This window comes from Oncorhynchus clarkii, chromosome 19 (genome assembly GCF_045791955.1).
Source record: "Oncorhynchus clarkii lewisi isolate Uvic-CL-2024 chromosome 19, UVic_Ocla_1.0, whole genome shotgun sequence".
Classification (NCBI taxonomy): Eukaryota; Metazoa; Chordata; class Actinopteri; order Salmoniformes; family Salmonidae; genus Oncorhynchus; species Oncorhynchus clarkii.
Window position 1 is genome coordinate 59,228,097 of NC_092165.1, and position 21,193 is coordinate 59,249,289.

Consider the following 21,193-nt stretch of genomic DNA (forward strand, 5'->3'; position numbering starts at 1 on the left):
AAGGAGGGGGAGAGAGAGGAAGAGATAGAGAAAGTGAGGTGATCATCCATAGTCTTACCAGGGTATTCTACCTCTCTGTACACCTCTGACTGCCTGCCAGTCTGGTAAGAAGACGGGCACACCTCTTATAGTCTGAAAAACAACACACACCACAGGTCAGTCTACAAACAACAATGTTTTGAGTAACTCACACATTGTTAGAGTAAGTCGTTATTGCTGGAATGCATCGTTGTTATAATTTAGAATAATGACATATAAACTGAGTGTACAAAACATTAGGAACACCTGCTCTTTCCCTGACGTAGACCAGGTGAATCGAGGCTATGATCCCTTATTGAAGTCACTTCTTAAATCCACTTCAATCAGTGTAGATGAAGGGGATGAGATTAAAGAAGAATTGTTAAACTTTGAGAAAATTCAAACATGCATTGTGTATGTGTGCCATTCAGAGGGTGAATGGTCAAGACAAAAGACGTATGTCCCCTTTGAACGAGGTGTGGTAGTAGGTGCCAGGTGCACCGGTTTGTGTCAAGAACTGCAACACTGCTGGGATTTTCATGCTCAATCGTTTTCCCGTGTGTTTCAAAAATGGACGACCACCCACCCAAAGAATATACAGCCAACTTGACACAACTGTTGGAAGCAAATGATGGAGGGGATGGCTGCTGTTATACATGCTGATGTTTATACATGCTGATGGTATACATGCTGATGGTATACATGCTGATGTTATACATGCTGATGGTATACATGCTGATGGTATACATGCTGCTGTTATACATGCTGCTGTTATACATGCTGATGGTATACATGCTGATGGTATACATGCCGATGGTATACATGCTGCTGTTATACATGCTGATGTTATACATGCTGATGGCATACATGCTGATGGTATACATGCTGATGGCATACATGCTGCTGTTATACATGCTGATGGTGATGTTATACATGCTGCTGTTATACATGCTGATGGTGATGTTATACATGCTGCTGTTATACATGCTGATGGTATACATGCTGATGGTGATGGTATACATGCTGATGGTATACATGCTGCTGTTATACATGCTGCTGTTATACATGCTGATGGTGATGGTATACATGCTGATGGTATACATGCTGCTGTTATACATGCTGATGGTATACATGCTGATGGTGATGGTATACATGCTGATGGTATACATGCTGATGGTATACATGCTGATGGTATACATGCTGATGGTATACATGCTGATGGTGATGTTATACATGCTGATGGTATACATGCTGATGGTGATGTTATACATGCTGATGGTATACATGCTGATGGTATACATGCTGATGGTGATGTTATACATGCTGATGGTATACATGCTGATGGTGATGTTATACATGCTGATGGTGATGTTATACATGCTGATGGTATACATGCTGATGGTATACATGCTGATGGTGATGTTATACATGCTGATGTTATACATGCTGATGGTATACATGCTGATGGTATACATGCTGATGGTGATGTTATACATGCTGATGGTATACATGCTGATGGTGATGTTATACATGCTGATGGTATACATGCTGATGGTATACATGCTGATGGTGATGTTATACATGCTGATGGTATACATGCTGATGGTGATGTTATACATGCTGATGTTATACATGCTGATGGTGATGGTATACATGCTGATGGTATACATGCTGATGGTATACATGCTGATGGTGATGTTATACATGCTGATGGTATACATGCTGATGGTGATGTTATACATGCTGATGGTATACATGCTGATGGTGATGTTATACATGCTGATGGTGATGGTATACATGCTGATGGTATACATGCTGATGGTGATGTTATACATGCTGATGGTATACATGCTGATGGTGATGGTATACATGCTGATGGTATACATGCTGATGGTATACATGCTGATGGTATACATGCTGATGGTATACATGCTGATGGTGATGGTATACATGCTGATGGTATACATGCTGATGGTATACATGCTGATGGTATACATGCTGATGGTATACATGCTGATGGTATACATGCTCCTAACCAACTGTGCTATTTTGTTATTTGTTTTTGCGTGTTTGTAATTTTTTATTTTTTTTTTTTAACTTATTTTGTACATAATGTTGCTGCTACTGTCTTTTAGGACCGAAAAATAACTTCTGGACATCATCACAGCGATTACTCACTTCGAACTGGATAAAGATTTTTGTTCACGAAGGATATACTGCTTTCTCGGGAACGGGCCCAAATCCCCGTCATTTGCGTGAAGAAAAGATGCAGAAAAAGCGGGCGGACATTGGGCTTCCTTCGGAAAATTCTTAGGCGAGTGAGTACACCTCTACTACCATCCGTTCTATTGGCCAACGTCATTGGAAAACAAAATGGATGATATACGATCAAGACTATTCTACCAACGGGACATGAAAAACTGTAATATCTTATGTTTCACCGAGTCGTGGCTGAACGAAAACACGGATAATATAAAACTACCGGGATTATGCATCGGCAGGGCAGAGAAGCTACATCTGCTAAAACGAGGAGCGGGGGTGTGTGTCTATTTGTCAATAGCAGCTGGTGCGCGATGTCTAATATTAAAGATAAACTGTAGACCACACTATCTACCAAGAGAGTTTTCATCTATATTTTTCGTAGTTGTTTATTTACCACCACTAACCGATGCTGGCACTAAGACCGCACTCAACGAGCTGTATAAGGCCACAAGCAAACAGGAAAATGCTCATCTAGAAGCGGCACTCCTAGTGGCCAGGGACTTTAATGCAGGCAAACAGAGACTTTAATGAAGGAAAACTTGAATCCTTTTTACCTCATTTCTTCCAGCATGTCACATGTGCAAACAGAGGGGAGAAAAAACTCTAGACCACCTTTACTCCACACACAGAGACACGTACAAAGCTCTCCCTCACCCTCCATTTGGCAAATCTGACCAGACTTCTATCCTCCTGATTCCTGATTACAAGCAAAAACTAAAGCAGGAAGTACCAGTGACTCGTTCAATACAGAAGTGGTCAGATGATGCGGATGCTACGCTACTGGACTGTTTTGCACAGACTGGAATATGTTCCCGGGATTCATCCAATGTCATTGAGGAGTGTACCCTCTCCGTCATTGGCTTTATCAGTAAGTGCATCGACAACGTCGTCCCCACAGTGAACGTACGTACATATCCTAACCAGAAGCCATGGATTACAGGCAACATCCGCATCAAGCTAAAGGTTAGAGTTGCCGCGTTCAAGGAATGGGACATTAATCCGGATGCTTATAAGAAATCCCGCTATGCCATCATACGAACCATCAAACAGGCAAAGTGTAAATTCAGGATTAAGATCGAATCCTTCTAGACCGGCTCTGATGTTCGTCAGAAGTGGTAGGGCTTGAAAACTATTATGGACTACAAAGGGAAACCCAGCCATGAGCTGCCCAGTGATGAGAGCCTACCAGACGAGCTAAATGCCTTTTATGCACTTTTCGAGGCAAGCAACACTGAAGCATGCATGAGAGCACCAGCTGTTCTAGATGACTGTATGATAATGCTCTCGGTAGCCGATGTGAGCAAGACCTTTAAACTGGTCAACATTCACAAAGCTGCGGGGCCAGACAGATTACCAGGACGTGTACTCAAAGTATGCACGGACAAACTGGCAGGTGTCTTCATTTACATTTTCAAACTCACCCTGACAGAGTCTGTAATACCTTCATGTTTCTAGCAGACCGCCATAATCCTTCTGCCCAAGTAAGCGAAGGTAACATACCTAAATGATTACCGCCTCATAGCACTCACTCAGGTAGAGCTTTGAAAGGCTGGTCATGGCACACATCAACTGCATCATCCCGGATACCCTAGACCCACTCCAATTTGCATACCGCCCCAACAGATCCACAGATGACGTCATTTCAATCGCACTCCACACTGCCCTTTCCCACCTGGACAAAAGGAACACCTATGTCAGAATGCTGTTCTTTGACTACAGCTCAGCGATCCACACCATAGTGCCCACAAAGCTCATCACTAAGCTAAGGACCCTGGGACTAAATACCTCCCTCTGCAACTGAATCCTGGACTTCTTGACGGGCCGCCCCGAGGTGGTGAGGGTAGGCAACAACACGTCTGTCACGCTGATCCTCAACACTGGGGCCCCTCAGGGGTGCGTGCTTAGTCCCTTCCTGTACTCCCTGTTCACCCACAACTGTGTGGCCAAACACGACTCCAACACCACCATTAAATTTGTTGACGACACAACAGTGGAAGGCCTGATTACTTTTAACGATGATACAGCCTATAGGGAGGAGGTCAGAGACCTGGCAGTGTGGTGCCAGGACAACATCCTCTCCCTCAATGTGAGCAAGACAAAGGAGCTGATCGTGACCTACAGGAAAAGGGGGTCCAAACAGGCCCCCAATAACATCGATGGGGCTGTAGTGGAGCAATTTGAGAGTTTCAAGTTCCTTGGTGTCCACATCACAAACAAACTATCATGGTCCCAACACACCAAGATAGTTGTGAAGAGAGCACTACAACACCTTTTCCCCCTCAGGAGACTGAAAAGATTTGGCATGGGCGCCCAGATCCTCAAAAAGTTCAAGCTTCCTGCCATCCAGGACATCTATACTAGGCGGTATCATAGATTGTTGTCTCTGCTACCGCACGGCAAGCAGTAGTGGAGTCTCAAGTCTAGGACCAAAAGGCTCCATAACAGCTTCTACCCCTAAGCCATATGACTCCTGAACAATTAATAAAATGGCTACCTAGACTATTTACATTGACACCCCACCCCTCCCCCATTTGCTTTTACACTGCTACTACTCGCTGATTATTATCTACTCATTGTCACTTCACCCCTACCTACATGTACAAATTACCTCGACTAACCTGTACCCCCGCACATTGACTCTGTACCCCCTGTATATAGCCTCGTTATTGTGATTTTATTGTGTTACTTTTTATAATTTTTTACTTTAGTTAATTTGGTAAATATTTTCTTAACTCTTTCTTGAACTGCATTGTTGGTTAAGAACTTGTCAGTAAGTATTTCACTGTAAGGTCTACTACACCTGTTGTATTTTTCGGCATGTGACAAATAAAGTTTGATTTGAATGGAGCTAACCTGGTCCACCATCCCAGTGGAACGCTTTCGACACCTTGTAGAGTCCATGACCCGACAAGTTGAAGCTGTTTTGAGGGCGTTGGGGAAGGAGGGGGTTCATGAAAGGTGTTCCTAATGTTTGAAAAACTCAGAGTATATACAGTACCAGTCAAAAGTTTGGAAACACCTACTCATTCAAGGGCTTTTCTTTATTTTTAGTATTTTATACATTAAATAATAGTGAAGACATGAAATAACACTTATGGAATCGTGTAGTAAACCAAAACTAATCAAAATATATGTTATATTTGAGATTCTTCAAAATAGCCACCCTTTGCCTTGATGACAGCTTTGTGAATTCTTAGCATTCTCTCTCAACCAGTTTCATGAGGTAGTCACCTGGAATACATTTCAATTAACAGGTGTGCCTTGTTAAAAGTTCATTTGTGGAATTTATTTCCTTAATGAGTTTGAGCCAATCAGATGTGTAGTAACAAGTGAGGGGGGGTTGGGGGGCGTACAGAAGACAGCCCTATTTGGTAAAATACCAAGTCCATATTATGGCAAGAACAGCTCAAATAAGCAAAGAGAAACGACAGTCCATCAATACTTTACGACATGATGGTCAGTCAATACGGAACATTTCAAGAACTTTGAAAGTTTCTTCAAGTGCAGTCGCAAAAAACATCCAGCGCTATGATGAAACTGGCTCTCATGAGGACCACCACAGGAATGGAAGACCCTGAGTTACCTATGCTGCAGAGGATAAATTCATTAGAGTTACCAGCCTCAGAAATTTCAGCCCAAATAAATGCATCACAGAGTTCAAGTAACAGACACATCTCAACATCAACTGTTTAGAGGAGACTGCATGAATCAGGCCTTCATGGTCAAATTGCTTCAAAGAAACCACTACTAATGTCACGTCCTGACCTTAGTTCCTTTTCTTATGTCTCTATTTTAGGTTGGTCAGGGCGTGAGTTGGGGTGGGCATTCTATGTTTTGTTCTATGTTTGTATTTCTATGTGTTTGGCCTGATATGGTTCCCAAGCAGAGGCAGCTGTCAATCGTTGTCTCTGATTGAGAACCATACTTAGGCAGCCTGGTTTCGCCCTTGAGTTGTGGGTAGTTGTTTTTTGTTTTGTGTGCTTCACCTGACAGAACTGTTTTGTTCTCGTTATTCCTCGTTGTTATTTTGTTTAGTGTTCAGTTTCGATTAAATTTCCAACATGAACACTTACCACGCTGCGTTTTGGTCTACTCCTTCTTCCACCTACGACGATCGTTACAACTAAAGGACACTAACAAGAAGAAAAGACTTGAGCAATGGACATTAGACCGTTGGAAATCTGTCCTTTGGTCTGATGAGTCCAAATTTGAAATGTTTGGTTCCAACTGCCGTGTCTATGTGAGATGCAGAGTAGGTGAACGGATGATCTCCGCATGTGTCTTTCCTACCGTGAAGCATGGAGGAGGAGGTGTGATGGTGTGGGGGTGCTTCGTTGGTGACACTGTTAGTGATTTATTTAGAATTCAAGGCACACTTAACCAGTATGGTTACCATAGCATTCTGCAGTGATAAGCCATCCCATCTGGTTTGCGCTAAGTGGGACTATCATTTATTTTTCAACAGGACAAGGACCCTAAACATAACTCCAGACTGTGTAAGGGCTATTTGACCGAGAAGGAGAGTGATGGAGTGCTGCATCAGATGACCTGACCTCAACAATCACCCCAATCTCAACCCAATTGAGATGGTTTATAATGAGTTGGACCGCAGAGTGAAGGAAAAGCAGACAACTAGTGCTCAGCATATGTTCGAACTCCTTCCAAACTGTTGGAAAAACATTACAGGTGAAGCTGGTTGAGATAATGCCAAGAGTGTGCAAGCTGTCATCAAGGCAAAGGGTGGCTACTTTGAAAAATCTAAAAATCTAAAATTAATTTTGATTTGTTTAACACTTTTTTCGGTTACTAGATGAATCTATATGTGTTATTTCATAGTTGTGTTGTCTTTCACTGTTATTCTACAATGCAGAACATTTTTTAAATAAAGAAAAATCCTTGAATGAGTAGGTGTGTCCAAACCCTGCTACTGTATGTAGTTGCCATTCTGATATCTGTTTAGTCAATGGGCAAACAAGATATGTCACAAGATGATATCAGCTTAGAGTTGTAAAAATAACTTTTCAAAAATTCCCAAGTTTTCCAGAAATCCTGGTTGATGGATTCCGGATTTCCTGCTTTTTTCAGGAACCACGATTTCAAGAAAAAGTTATTTTGCAACCCTATAAGTATATGAGAGTAATGACTATGATAGAGGCAATACGCTTGGCTGTAGAGACATATCTGGCTTCCCCTTACTATCTTCCGTGTGTGTGTGTGTGTGTGTGTGTGTGTGTGTGTGTGTGTATATTTCCGCCATTAATACTCACAGGCAGGGATGGTACAGTCTCTGGTGTTGTGGTATAGTCTATAGAAATGTTTCCTACACTTTGGGTTAAAGTATAGTGGACCTGAGAGACACACAGAGACACAGACAGAAGTTACACTGGTGACCACACACACACACACACACACACACACACACACACACACACACACACACACACACACACACACACACACACACACACACACACACACACACACACACACACACACACACAGAAGCAGTAGTGTCTGACCTGTTAGGTGTTTGAGGAACTTATCCTTTTGCCTCAGGTCTCTGGGGAACACCTCTGTCGAGAACAGGAAATAAACACAATTTTGAAAAAAAAGTGTGTTTTTGATTGGGTGTTTTTACCAGTGTCAGTCAAACGAGATAGCAGCAACGTGATTATCACATCAAACAAGAGATAGCAGCAACGTGATTACCACATCAAACAAGAGATAGCATAAACGTGATTACCACATCAAACAAGAGATAGCAGCAACATGATTACCACATCAAACAAGAGATAGCATAAACGTGATTACCACATCAAACAAGAGATAGCAGCAACATGATTACCACATCAACAAAACATGAGAAAGAAGGGGGGATTCACACAGCAGATCAAAATACAACAATTGAGAGGGAAAATTATACGTATTTATTCTTTTTAAAGGGTCAATAGTAGCAGGTATCCAGCTTAACTATGATGTTGTCTCCATGGTGAGATGTGTTACTAATGGTTAATGACTGACCTATGATGTTGTTGCTAATGGTTAATGACTGACCTATGATGTTGTCTCCATGGTGAGATGTGTTACTAATGGTTAATGACTGACCTATGATGTTGTCTCTATGGTGAGATGTGTTACTAATGGTTAATGACTGACCTATGATGTTGTTACTAATGGTTAATGACTGACCTATGATGTTGTCTCCATGGTGAGATGTGTTACTAATGGTTAATGACTGACCTATGATGTAGTCTCTATGGTGAGATGTGTTACTAATGGTTAATGACTGACCTATGATGTTGTTACTAATGGTTAATGACTGACCTATGATGTTGTCTCCATGGTGAGATGTGTTACTAATGGTTAATGACTGACCTATGATGTTGTTACTAATGGTGAGATGTGTTACTAATGGTTAATGACTGACCTATGATGTTGTCTCCATGGTGAGATGTGTTACTAATGGTTAATGACTGACCTATGATGTTGTTACTAATGGTTAATGACTGACCTATGATGTTGTCTCCATGGTGAGATGTGTTACTAATGGTTAATGACTGACCTATGATGTTGTTACTAATGGTTAATGACTGACCTATGATGTTGTCTCCATGGTGAGATGTGTTACTAATGGTTAATGACTGACCTATGATGTTGTTACTAATGGTGAGATGTGTTACTAATGGTTAATGACTGACCTATGATGTTGTCTCCATGGTGAGATGTGTTACTAATGGTTAATGACTGACCTATGATGTTGTTACTAATGGTGAGATGTGTTAATAATGGTTAATGACTGACCTATGATGTTGTCTCCATGGTGAGATGTGTTACTAATGGTTAATGACTGACCTATGATGTTGTTACTAATGGTTAATGACTGACCTATGATGTTGTCTCCATGGTGAGATGTGTTACTAATGGTTAATGACTGACCTATGATGTTGTTACTAATGGTTAATGACTGACCTATGATGTTGTCTCCATGGTGAGATGTGTTACTAATGGTTAATGACTGACCTATGATGTTGTTACTAATGGTGAGATGTGTTACTAATGGTTAATGACTGACCTATGATGTAGTCTCCATGGTGAGATGTGTTACTAATGGTTAATGACTGACCTATGATGTTGTCTCCATGGTGAGATGTGTTACTAATGGTTAATGACTGACCTATGATGTTGTTACTAATGGTTAATGACTGACCTATGATGTTGTCTCCATGGTGAGATGTGTTACTAATGGTTAATGACTGACCTATGATGTTGTTACTAATGGTGAGATGTGTTACTAATGGTTAATGACTGACCTATGATGTTGTCTCCATGGTGAGATGTGTTACTAATGGTTAATGACTGACCTATGATGTTGTTACTAATGGTTAATGACTGACCTATGATGTTGTCTCCATGGTGAGATGTGTTACTAATGGTTAATGACTGACCTATGATGTTGTTACTAATGGTTAATGACTGACCTATGATGTTGTCTCCATGGTGAGATGTGTTACTAATGGTTAATGACTGACCTATGATGTTGTCTCTATGGTGAGATGTGTTACTAATGGTTAATGACTGACCTATGATGTAGTCTCCATGGTGAGATGTGTTCCTAATGGTTAATGACTGACCTATGATGTTGTTACTAATGGTTAATGACTGACCTATGATGTTGTCTCCATGGTGAGATGTGTTACTAATGGTTAATGACTGACCTATGATGTGTTCTCCGTGATGAGACTTGTTCACTTCATTCCTCTCCTTGGTCTCCAAGGTGAACTCCTGTTTTTTGGCGGGGTAGCGCACGTGTACCTCGTCCTGCTGCTGACGCGTCAGACGCACCTTGTCCATGATGAGCTCCAGGAGGTTGCGTCCGTCCGTGCGCGCCCCTGTGCTCGCCCCCGGGGTCACGTGCACAGAGCTCTGTTTGCAGAATCCAGCGGTCAGCAGGAGGACCAGCATCGCCAGTAGGACAGGGATACGCAGCGAACTCATCGCTCCTACCCCCCGGGACCACGCCTTCCCTGCGTTGAGGCTCCTCCCTCTACACTGTAAACAAACACAGGCTCAGCATTTAGCATACAGACAAGCTAATTTGGTGTTACTCCATGAACAACAGTTGACTTTAGATATCAGAGACAGATGTTCTCCTACCTAACACTCTCCCCTCCTACCAAACACTGTCTCCTCCTACCTAACACTCTCCCCTCCTACCAAACACTGTCTCCTCTTACCTAACACTGTCCCCTCCTACCTAACACTGTCCCCTCCTACCTAACACTCTCCCCTCCTACCAAACACTGTCTCCTCCTACCTAACACTGTCTCCTCCTACCTAACACTGTCCCCTCCTACCTAACACTTTCCCCTCCTACCTAACACTGTCTCCTCTTACCTAACACTGTCCCCTCCTACCAAACACTGGCTCCTCCTACCTAACACTGGCTCCTCCTACCTAACACTGGCTCCTCCTACCTAACACTGGCTCCTCCTACCTAACACTGGCTCCTCCTACCTAACACTGGCTCCTCCTACCTAACACTGGCTCCTCCTACCTAACACTGGCTCCTCCTACCAAACACTGTCTCCTCCTACCTAACACTGTCTCCTCCTACCTAACACTGGCTCCTCCTACCTAACACTGTCCCCTCCTACCAAACACTGGCTCCTCCTACCTAACACTGGCTCCTCCTACCTAACACTGGCCCCTCCTACCTAACACTGTCTCCTCCTACCTAACACTGGCTCCTCCTACCTAACACTGTCCCCTCCTACCAAACACTGGCTCCTCCTACCTAACACTGTCTCCTCCTACCTAACACTGGCTCCTCCTACCTAACACTGTCCCCTCCTACCAAACACTGGCTCCTCCTACCTAACACTGGCTCCTCCTACCTAACACTGGCTCCTCCTACCTAACACTGTCTCCTCCTACCTAACACTGGCTCCTCCTACCTAACACTGGCTCCTCCTACCTAACACTGTACCAAACACTGCTTCCTCCTACCTAACACTGTCTCCTCCTACCTAACACTCTCCCCTCCTACCAAACACTGTCTCCTCCTACCTAACACTGGCTCCTCCTACCTAACACTGTCCCCTCCTACCAAACACTGGCTCCTCCTACCTAACACTGGCTCCTCCTACCTAACACTGGCTCCTCCTACCTAACACTGTCTCCTCCTATCTAACACTGGCTCCTCCTACCTAACACTGGCTCCTCCTACCTAACACTGTACCAAACACTGCTTCCTCCTACCTAACACTGTCTCCTCCTACCTAACACTGTCTCCTCCTACCTAACACTGTCTCCTCCTACCTAACACTGTCTCCTCCTACCTAACACTGTCTCCTCCTACCTAACACTGGCTCCTCATCCTACACTCCCAGTAGCTACTTGAAAGAGTAACAGCAGTGCAGCAACGCCCCCCTTTAGAACCCAACGCAGCACCCCGCGGAAGACATGATAGAGGACACCACTGTTATGACACATGATGACATCCACCCAACCTCACTCAAATCACCAAGTTTGTGAATCCCGCTCTAATCCAGAGTGAGAGAGAGAGAGAGAGAGACAGAGAGAGAGAGAGAGAGAGAGAGAGAGGCAGAGAGAGAGAGAGAAATAGAGAGAGAGAGAGAGAGAGAGACAGAGAGAGAGAGAGAGGCAGAGAGAGAGAGAGAAATAGAGAGAGAGAGAGAGAGAGAGATAAATAGAGAGAGAGAGAGAGACAGAGAGAGAGACAGAGAGAGATAGACAGAGAGAGAGAGGCAGACAGAGAGAGAGAGAGAGAGAGAGAGACAGAGAGAGAGACAGAGAGAGAGAGAGAGAGAGGCAGACAGAGAGAGAGAGAGAGAGAGAGACAGAGAGAGAAAGAGAGAGAGAGGCAGAGAGAGAGAGAGAAATAGAGAGAGAGAGAGAGCGAAATAGAGAGAGAGAGAGACAGAGAGAGAAGCAGACAGAGAGAGAGAGAGAGACAGAGAGACAGAGAGAGACAGAGAGAAATAGAGAGAGCGACAGAGAGAGAGAGAGAGAGAGAGAGAGAAATAGAGAGAAACAGAGAGAGAGAGAAACAGAGAGAGACAGAAAGAGAGAGAGACAGAAACAGAGAAACAGAGAGAATGTGAAGTCTTTTACTTGGCAGTATCTCAGAATTCACATTCCAAGGGTCCTATAACCTAACATACCCTCCTGACAGCCAGAACAGCTTTGCCTTAGCATAGATTCTTGGCATAGAAGTGTCTGCTATTGCTTAATTGCTTAATTAACTTGGGAACCACACAGGAACAACTTGCTTTCAATATCCTTTGTGTCCCTCATTTAATCAAGTGTTTCATTTATTTTGGCAGTTACCTCTAGATGTATCATTGCTTAACACCCCCCCCCCCCCCTTCCCACCCCAGTCTCTCTCTTAATTCAATTTTTCAATTCAAGGGCTTTATTGGCATGGGAAACATGTGTTTACATTGCCAAAGCAAGTGAGGTAGATAATATATAAAGTGAATATATTAAGTGAAATAAACAATAAAAATTAACAGTAAACATTACACATACAGAAGTTTCAAAACAATAAAGACATTACAAATGTCATATTATATATATACAGTGTTTTAACAATGTACACATGGTAAAGGACACAAGATAAAATAAATAAGCATAAATATGGGTTGTATTTACAATGGTGTGTGTTCTTCACTGGTTGCCCTTTTCTCGTGGCAACAGGTCACAAATCTTGCTGCTGTGATGGCACACTGTGGAATTTCACCCAGTAGATATTGGAGTTTATCAAAATTGGATTTGTTTTCAAATTCTTTGTGGATCTGTGTAATCTGAAGGAAATATGTCTCTCTAATATGGTCATACATTGGGCAGGAGGTTAGGAAGTGCAGCTCAGTTTCCACCTCATTTTGTGGGCAGTGAGCACATAGCCTGTCTTCTCTTGAGAGCCATGTCTGCCTACGGCGGCCTTTCTCAATAGCAAGGCTATGCTCACTGAGTCTGTACATAGTCAAAGCTTTCCTTAATTTTGGGTCAGTCACAGTGGTCAGGTATTCTGCCGCTGTGTACTCTCTGTGTAGGGCCAAATAGCATTCTAGTTTGCTCTGTTTTTTTGTTAATTCTTTCCAATGTGTCAAGTAATTATCTTTTTGTTTTCTCATGATTTGGTTGGGTCTAATTGTGCTGCTGTCCTGGGGCTCTGTAGGGTGTGTTTGTGTTTGTGAACAGAGCCCCAGGACCAGCTTGCTTAGGGGACTCTTCTCCAGGTTCATCTTTCTGTAGGTGATGGCGTTGTTGTGGAAGGTTTGGGAATCTCTTCCTTTTAGGTGGTTATAGAATTTAACGGCTCTTTTCTGGATTTTGATAATTAGTGGGTATCGGCCTAATTCTGCTCTGCATTATTTGGTGTTCTACGTTGTACACGGAGGATATTTTTTCAGAATTCTGCGTGCAGAGTCTCAATTTGGTGTTTGTCCCATTTTGTGAAGTCTTGGTTGGTGAGCGGACCCCAGACCTCACAACCATAAAGGGCAATGGGCTCTATGACTGATTCAAGTATTTTTAGCCAAATCCTAATTGGTATGTTGAAATTTATGTTCCTTTTGATGGCATAGAATGCCCTTCTTGCCTTGTCTCTCAGATCGTTCACAGCTTTGTGGAAGTTACCTGTGGCGCTGATGTTTAGGCCGAGGTATGTATAGTTTTTTGTGTGCTCTAGGGCAACAGTGTCTAGATGGAATTTGTATTTGTGGTCCTGGTGACTGGACCTTTTTTGGAACACCATTATTTTGGTCTTACTGAGATTTACTGTCAGGGCCCAGGTCTGACAGAATCTGTGCATAAGATCTAGGTGCTGCTGTCTCTCTCTCTCAATTTCAATTCCATGTCATTGTAAGGGGCTTTATTAGCATGGAAAACACATGTTTTCATTGTCAAAGCAAGTGAAATAGATAGGACACAAAAGTGAAATAAACAATGACAATAAAGACATTTCAAATGTCATATTATGTCTATATACAGTGTTGTAATGATGTGCAAATATCAAATATTAAAAAGGAAAATAAATAAGCATAAATGTGGGTTGTATTTACAATGGTGTTTTTCTTCACTGGTTGCCCTTTTCTTGTGGCAACAGGCCTCAAATCTTGCTGCTGTGATGGCACACTGTGGTATTTCACCCAATAGATATGGGAGTTTATCAAAATTGGACTTGTTTTCAAATTCTTTATATGGTCATACATTTGGCAGGAGGTCAGGAGGCGCAGCTCAGTTTCCACCTCAGGAGGTTAGATGGACCATTACGTACTGGCTACAATGGTTCACTGTACTGATTAGAATCGCAGTTACACATGCTAAATCAACAATTTTGTAGTGTGTGTGTGTGTGTGTGCATTTGTTTGTTTGTGTTTACGTGTGTGAAATGTCATCAGAGGTTTGTAGCCTAAAGGGTTAAACTGAAAAGAGACTTGTTGAATTCTGGACCACAAGCCATTTCACAGTGAGCACTCTGAAGTCACACACATATTATTATAATTACTATTATATTAGTCAGTTAGTCATTAGGACGCCATATTAGTCATGCAATCATAATGCAGTCTCTCTTAAACACAGCCACGTACCGAATACTTATTTTGAAGTACTTTAAGCTACGTTTATTGATGAGAAGTGAATAAGACACACACACACACACACACACAGTCAGAACAGTAGGCATTCAATGGTACATGTCCAATACTGTCTGTGATGTAGCTCAGTTATCTGTCTCCTCTATGGTTTCATCAGTTGTCTGTCTCCTCTATGGTTTCATCAGTTGTCTGTCTCCTCTATAGTTTCATCGGTTGTCTGTCTCTTCTATAGTTTCATCGGTTGTCTGTCTCCTCTATGGTTTCATCAGTTGTCTGTCTCCTCTATGGTTTCATCAGTTATCTGTCTCCTCTATGGTTTCATCAGTTGTCTGTCTCCTCTATAGTTTCATCGGTTGTCTGTCTCCTCTATAGTCTCATCAGTTGTCTGTCTCCTCTATAGTTTCATCAATTGTCTCTCCTCTATAGTCTCATCAGTTATCTGTCTCTCTAGTCTCATCAGTTATCTGACTCCTCTCTAGTCTCATCAGTTGTCTGTCTCCTCTATAGTTTGATCAGTTGTCTGTCTCTATAGTCTCATCAGTTATCTGTCTCTCTAGCCTCATCAGTTATCTGTCTCTCTAGCCTCATCAGTTATCTGTCTCTCTAGCCGTATCAGTTATCTGTCTCTCTAGCCTCATCAGTTATCTGTCTCTCTAGCCTTATCAGTTATCTGTCTCTCTAGCCTCATCAGTTATCTGTCTCTCTAGCCTCATCAGTTATCTGTCTCTCTAGCCTCATCAGTTATCTGTCTCTCTAGCCTTATCAGTTATCTGTCTCTCCAGCCTCATCAGTTATCTGTCTCTCTAGCCTCATCAGTTATCTGTCTCTCTAGCCTCATCAGTTATCTGTCTCCTCTATAGTCTCATCAGTTATCTGTCTCTCTAGCCTCATCAGTTATCTGTCTCTCTAGCCTCATCAGTTATCTGTCTCTCTAGCCTCATCAGTTATCTGTCTCTCTAGCCTCTTCAGTTATCTGTCTCCTCTCTAGCCTCATCAGTTATCTGTCTCCTCTCTAGCCTCATCAGTTATCTGTCTCTCTAGCCTCATCAGTTATCTGTCTCTCTAGTCTCATCAGTTATCTGTCTCCTCTGTAGTCTCATCAGTTATCAGTCTCTCTAGTCTCATCAGTTATCTGTCTCTATAGTCTCATCAGTTGTCTGTCTCCTCTATAGTCTCATCGGTTGTCTGTCTCCTCTATACTCTCATCAGTTATCTGTCTCCTCTGTTGTCATCAGTACATAGGAAACTTCCAAACAGACAGGAATCAGTAGAAAGTAGTATGTGGTTCCCTGCCTGAACTACCTGATCAAAGGTCTCTCTCTCTGTCTTTGAAACACACACACACCGACACACACATGCATGCACGCACACACACGAGAGGGAACGTTATTTCAATGTCCCCCTGTCCCTGTCTGATCCGTGGTACTAACACCAGACTACTGCTATGACCCGTGAGGGCTGCCGACAGTTGGCCACTTGGGTAACTAAAGCTGCTGCGTAAAAAGGACAGCCCCGTTTGAGACACTATGACTTCGACTTTAACTTGTGTTCTAACTATGAACAACAGACAGACACTCAGGGTTGGAATAGGAACAGGACCGGTAATATAATAGGTTTATAGTTACCTGAGTTGTGTTGTCTCGCGGGTACCAGGTGAACAGAAGCCAATCTGTTGGTGCTACGTGTTCCAGGATTAAACGCCCTTTAATCGCTTCAGCTACACACAACACACACACACACACACTCCAATACACACTCCTAACTACACACACAGCTTGTCTTCGCCGTGCCGTGCGTCCTTTGCCTCTCTCCAAATACGTATCCCCTATCTCGGATGCTCCACCGCAACTTTTTGTCCGGACAGGCGTGCGCCGCGTGTCCTAAATTCAGTTGTTGTAGTTCCCAGTCCCGTACGATGATTTATATCTGGTGCTTCTCTGTTGAAGGTGGCGACGGAGTAGAGTGGGTGGATAAATTAACGACTGATGCAACTTTTTTAATAACTCTAGACCTCATCTCCTGCTGATGAAGTCGGCTGCCCGGTGTGTCGTGAGCTCCTCCGCTACATGCTGGCTGGCTCACCGTGCGTGCCACTGCCGCGCACTTTGTGTGTGTGTGTGTGTGTGTGTGGTGAAGTCCCCGGAGTATTTATCTATTATCCCGGGTTGTCTTCGATCAGAACAGCGTTCAAGACGGGAGCATAACCGAACACAGACGTCATATTTACACCGGATCGATAACGAGCCCTGGCCCCGGTCGCCCCATGCAGTTCTCTCAGTGCTCTCGGTTTGGAAAAAAACGTTATATTCCTCTCCTATTTTTCTCCTCTCAGTCGACAGAGCCGGAGAATGATTGTTAGTAATATAGTAAGGTCGAAACTTTCTCCCGTTCAACAGTGTCCCCGAATGGGACAGGAGCAGCGTTAGGGTTAACACTAAAATGTTGTATAAATCCTGCTCCCGCGAAGTTCCTCCTCGATCGATTTCCGTTTAATCACATATTGTCCGCCAGAGGACAGGAAATCCCCGACATTAATTTGATTACTGAAGCAGGGTGGTTTGTGTATTTCTGGAGACACACATACACGAGCGCTCTCGCATAAACTCTCACAACCACTCCAAATGCTCTCTGCTGACAACCTGACCTCGGAGCGCGGGAATGTAGAACTCTCCCCTGCGCCCAATATTGCTTTCGTTTACTTAATCTGAACACCACTCCCATAATGCATAAGAAAACATCTCGCTCTTCTCCTCGTCCTCTCTTCGCCCTGAGTCAGTGGTTGTGTGGGCCCTAAACAATATTTGGTGGCAGGGGAGGGGAGAGGGGTTAAGGCACATTTCCTGCAATTCTACCCATTTTGTAATGATTTATGACATGCTAATATGATGTCTGAGTGAGAATGAAAAACAAAACCTATGGGGGCCCCAGGAGGTCAGAGCCCCTGGGCACATCCCCTGTTTGCCCTGGTATTCCTCCATGATTACTTCAAGTTTAGATAGCTGGCTAGACTAACTACCAATCAAAACATTGTTAGCTGACATGGCTAATTGAGTGGCTGTCAGTGACTGACGTAAGATAAAAACCACTCTTGCTTATGCCTGGAACATGCCTTGTGTATGTGTGTGTGTTTATGTGTGTGTGCGCGTGTGGGTGGTTATGTGCGTGTGTGCTCGTGTGGTTTTGGCTATTATTTTCCAGGCTTGTCTTCCTTAGCTACCTGAGGGGTTCCTGGATGGGAGACCAGATGCTGCTGGAAGTGGTGTTGGAGGGCCAGTAGGAGGCACTCTTTCCTCTGGTCTAAAATAATATCCCAATGCCCCAGGGCAGTGATTGGGGACATTGCCCTGTGTAGGGTGCCGGCTTTCGGATGGGACTTTAAACGGGTGTCCCGACTCTCTGAGGTCATTCAAGATCCCATGGCACTTATCGTAACAGTAGATGTGTTAACCCCGGTGTCCTGGCTAAATTCCAATCTGGCCCTCAAACCATCACGGTCACCTAATAATCCCCAGTTTACAATTGGCTCATTCATCCCCTCCTCTCCCCTGTAACTATTCCCCAGGTCGTTGCTGTAAATGAGAACGTGTTCTCAGTCAATTTACCTGGTAAAATAACGGATAAATAAAATTAAAATAAATGATGTTAATTAGCATTATGTCTTGCTCCAGATTAATCAGGATGATCACAAGGGACAGATTAATCAGGATGATCACGAGGGACAGATTAGTCAGGAGGATCACGAGAGACAGATTAATCAGGATGATCACGAGGGACAGATTGATCAGGATGATCACGAGGGACAGATTGATCAGGATGATCACGAGGGACAGATTGATCAGGATGATCACGAGGGACAGAATGATTAGGAGGATCACGAGGGACAGAATGATTAGGAGGATCACGAGGGACAGAATGATCAGGAGGATCACGAGGGACAGATTGATCAGGATGATCACGAGAGACAGTTAACAGATCTCTCTCTCTCCCTCAGCTCAACACTGGACTCAACACGGTCACTTAGCGAATTATACTCATATTATCGCATAGGTCTCTCTCTGTCTGCCTCTCTCCCTCTCTCTCTCTCCCTCTCTATCTCTCTGCCTCTCTCCCTCTCTCTCACTCTCTCTCTCTCCCTCTCTCTGCCTCTCTCTCTCTGTCTCTCTCCCTCTCTCTCGCTATCTCTCTGCCTCTCTCTCTCTGCCTCTCTCTCTCTCTCTCTCTGTGTCTCCCTCTCTCTCTCTCCCTCTCTATCTCTCTGCCTCTCTCCCTCTCTCTCACTCTCTCTCTCCCTCTCTCTGCCTCTCTCTCTCTGTCTCTCTCCCTCTCTCTCGCTATCTCTCTGCCTCTCTCTCTCTGTCTCTCTCTCTCTCTCTCTCTCTCTCTCCCCCTCTCTCTCGCTCTCTCTCAGTTCAATTCAATTCAATTCAATTCAAGGGCTTTATTGGCATGGGAAACATGTGTTAACATTGCCAAAGCAAGTGAGGTAGACAACATACAAAGTGAATATATAAAGTGAAAAACAACAAAATTAGCAGTAAACATTACACATACAGAGGTTTCAAAACAGTAAAGACATTACAAATGTCATATTATATATATATATATATATATATATATATATATACAGTGTTTTAACAATGTACAAATGGTTAAAGGACACAAGATAAAATAAATAAGCATAAATATGGGTTGTATTTACAATGGTGTTTGTTCTTCACTGGTTGCCCTTTTCTCGTGGCAACAGGTCACAAATCTTGCTGCTGTGATGGCACACTGTGGAATTTCACCCAGTAGATATGGGAGTTTTTCAGAATTGGATTTGTTTTCAAATTCTTTGTGGATCTGTGTAATCTGAGGGAAATATGTCTCTCTAATATGGTCATACATTGGGCAGGAGGTTAGGAAGTGCAGCTCAGTTTCCACCTCATTCTGTCTCTCTCTCTCTCTCTCTCTCTCTCTTTCTCTCTCTGTCTCTCTCTGTCTCTCTCTCACATTCATTCATTCTTTCTGAACGTAGGGCTACATTACAGAGGAACACAGATCATCTGGCCCAATGCTGAGTGGACAATGTGTGATCTGGCTGGGGCCTGTGCTGAAGGACAGTATCAGTCCAGAGTAGCCTAGATGAAGTTAGACTTCTTGTCCATTCAAAACTACTCGTATTTGTAAATCAACCAGTAAGTCACTACTGATCCCAAACGCCAGTGCCAATCAAGAGTGTATGTGTAAGGTGATTGGGTGGTTGGATTGGAGCGTTGAGTCAAGCACATCTTAGTTATTGTAGCCAATGATGGATAATGTCAACTATTTCCAGTCAACTAACTTGGTCTTCCTTAGCTGACAATAATTAGAGCCTGAGTCAGCCATGTCCACACTCTGCATGTATCCTATGATAATCAGCCACACACACACACACACACACACACACACACACACACACACACACACACATATATATATATACACACACACACTAAGTTTGACAGTGTTTATAGGTGTGTGTGTGAATTAGGTTTGACCTCAATCCCCTGTCTTATCTCGTTAATCTTGTCTCGTACCACTTCTTTAGTCAGCCTGACCTAATATCACTGACTGACTGGTTCTGATACTAATATCACTGACTGACTGGTTCTGATACTAATATCACTGGCTGACTGGTTCTGATACTAATATCACTGACTGACTAGTTCTGATTCTAATATCACTGGCTGACTGGTTCTGATACTAATATCACTGACTGACTGGTTCTGATACTAATAGCACTGGCTGACTGGTTCTGATACTAATATCACTGACTGACTGGCTCTGATACTAATATCACCGACTGACTGGTTCTGATACTAATATCACTGACTGACTGACTGGTTCTGATACTAATTTCACTGACTGACTGGTTCACCAACCACTGGTTCACCAACCACAATAACTTCACAGTTGCTGACTGACTGACTGGTTCTGATACTAATACCACTGACTGACTGACTGGTTCTGATACTAATTTCACTGACTGACTGGTTCACCAACCACCGGTTCACCAACCACACTGACTGACTGGTTCACCAACCACACTGACTGACTGGTTCTGATACTAATTTCACTGACTGACTGGTTCACCAACCACACTGACTGACTGGTTCACCAACCACACTGACTGACTGGTTCACCAACCACACTGACTGACTGGTTCACCAACCACACTGACTGACTGGTTCACCAACCACAATGACTGACTGGTTCACCAACCACACTGACTGACTGGTTCTGATACTAATTTCACTGACTGACTGGTTCAC

At 43.3% G+C, this 21,193-nt stretch overlaps 1 protein-coding gene across 1 annotated transcript in view; it reads right to left on the reverse strand.

The window, feature by feature from the left end:
- Positions 1 to 16,948, reverse strand: part of LOC139374378 (ALK and LTK ligand 2b) — a 19,586-nt gene extending 2,638 nt beyond the window's left edge. The window contains exons 1-5 of the mRNA XM_071115426.1: positions 16,526 to 16,948; positions 9,996 to 10,329; positions 7,800 to 7,853; positions 7,548 to 7,628; positions 59 to 132 (exon numbers count right to left, since the gene is read on the reverse strand). Coding sequence (XP_070971527.1) covers positions 68 to 132; positions 7,548 to 7,628; positions 7,800 to 7,853; positions 9,996 to 10,275 — 480 coding nt within the window. The 5' untranslated portion in view covers positions 10,276 to 10,329; positions 16,526 to 16,948 and the 3' untranslated portion in view covers positions 59 to 67. The remainder of the gene's footprint in view (positions 1 to 58; positions 133 to 7,547; positions 7,629 to 7,799; positions 7,854 to 9,995; positions 10,330 to 16,525) is intronic.
- Positions 16,949 to 21,193: the final 4,245 nt, after the last annotated feature.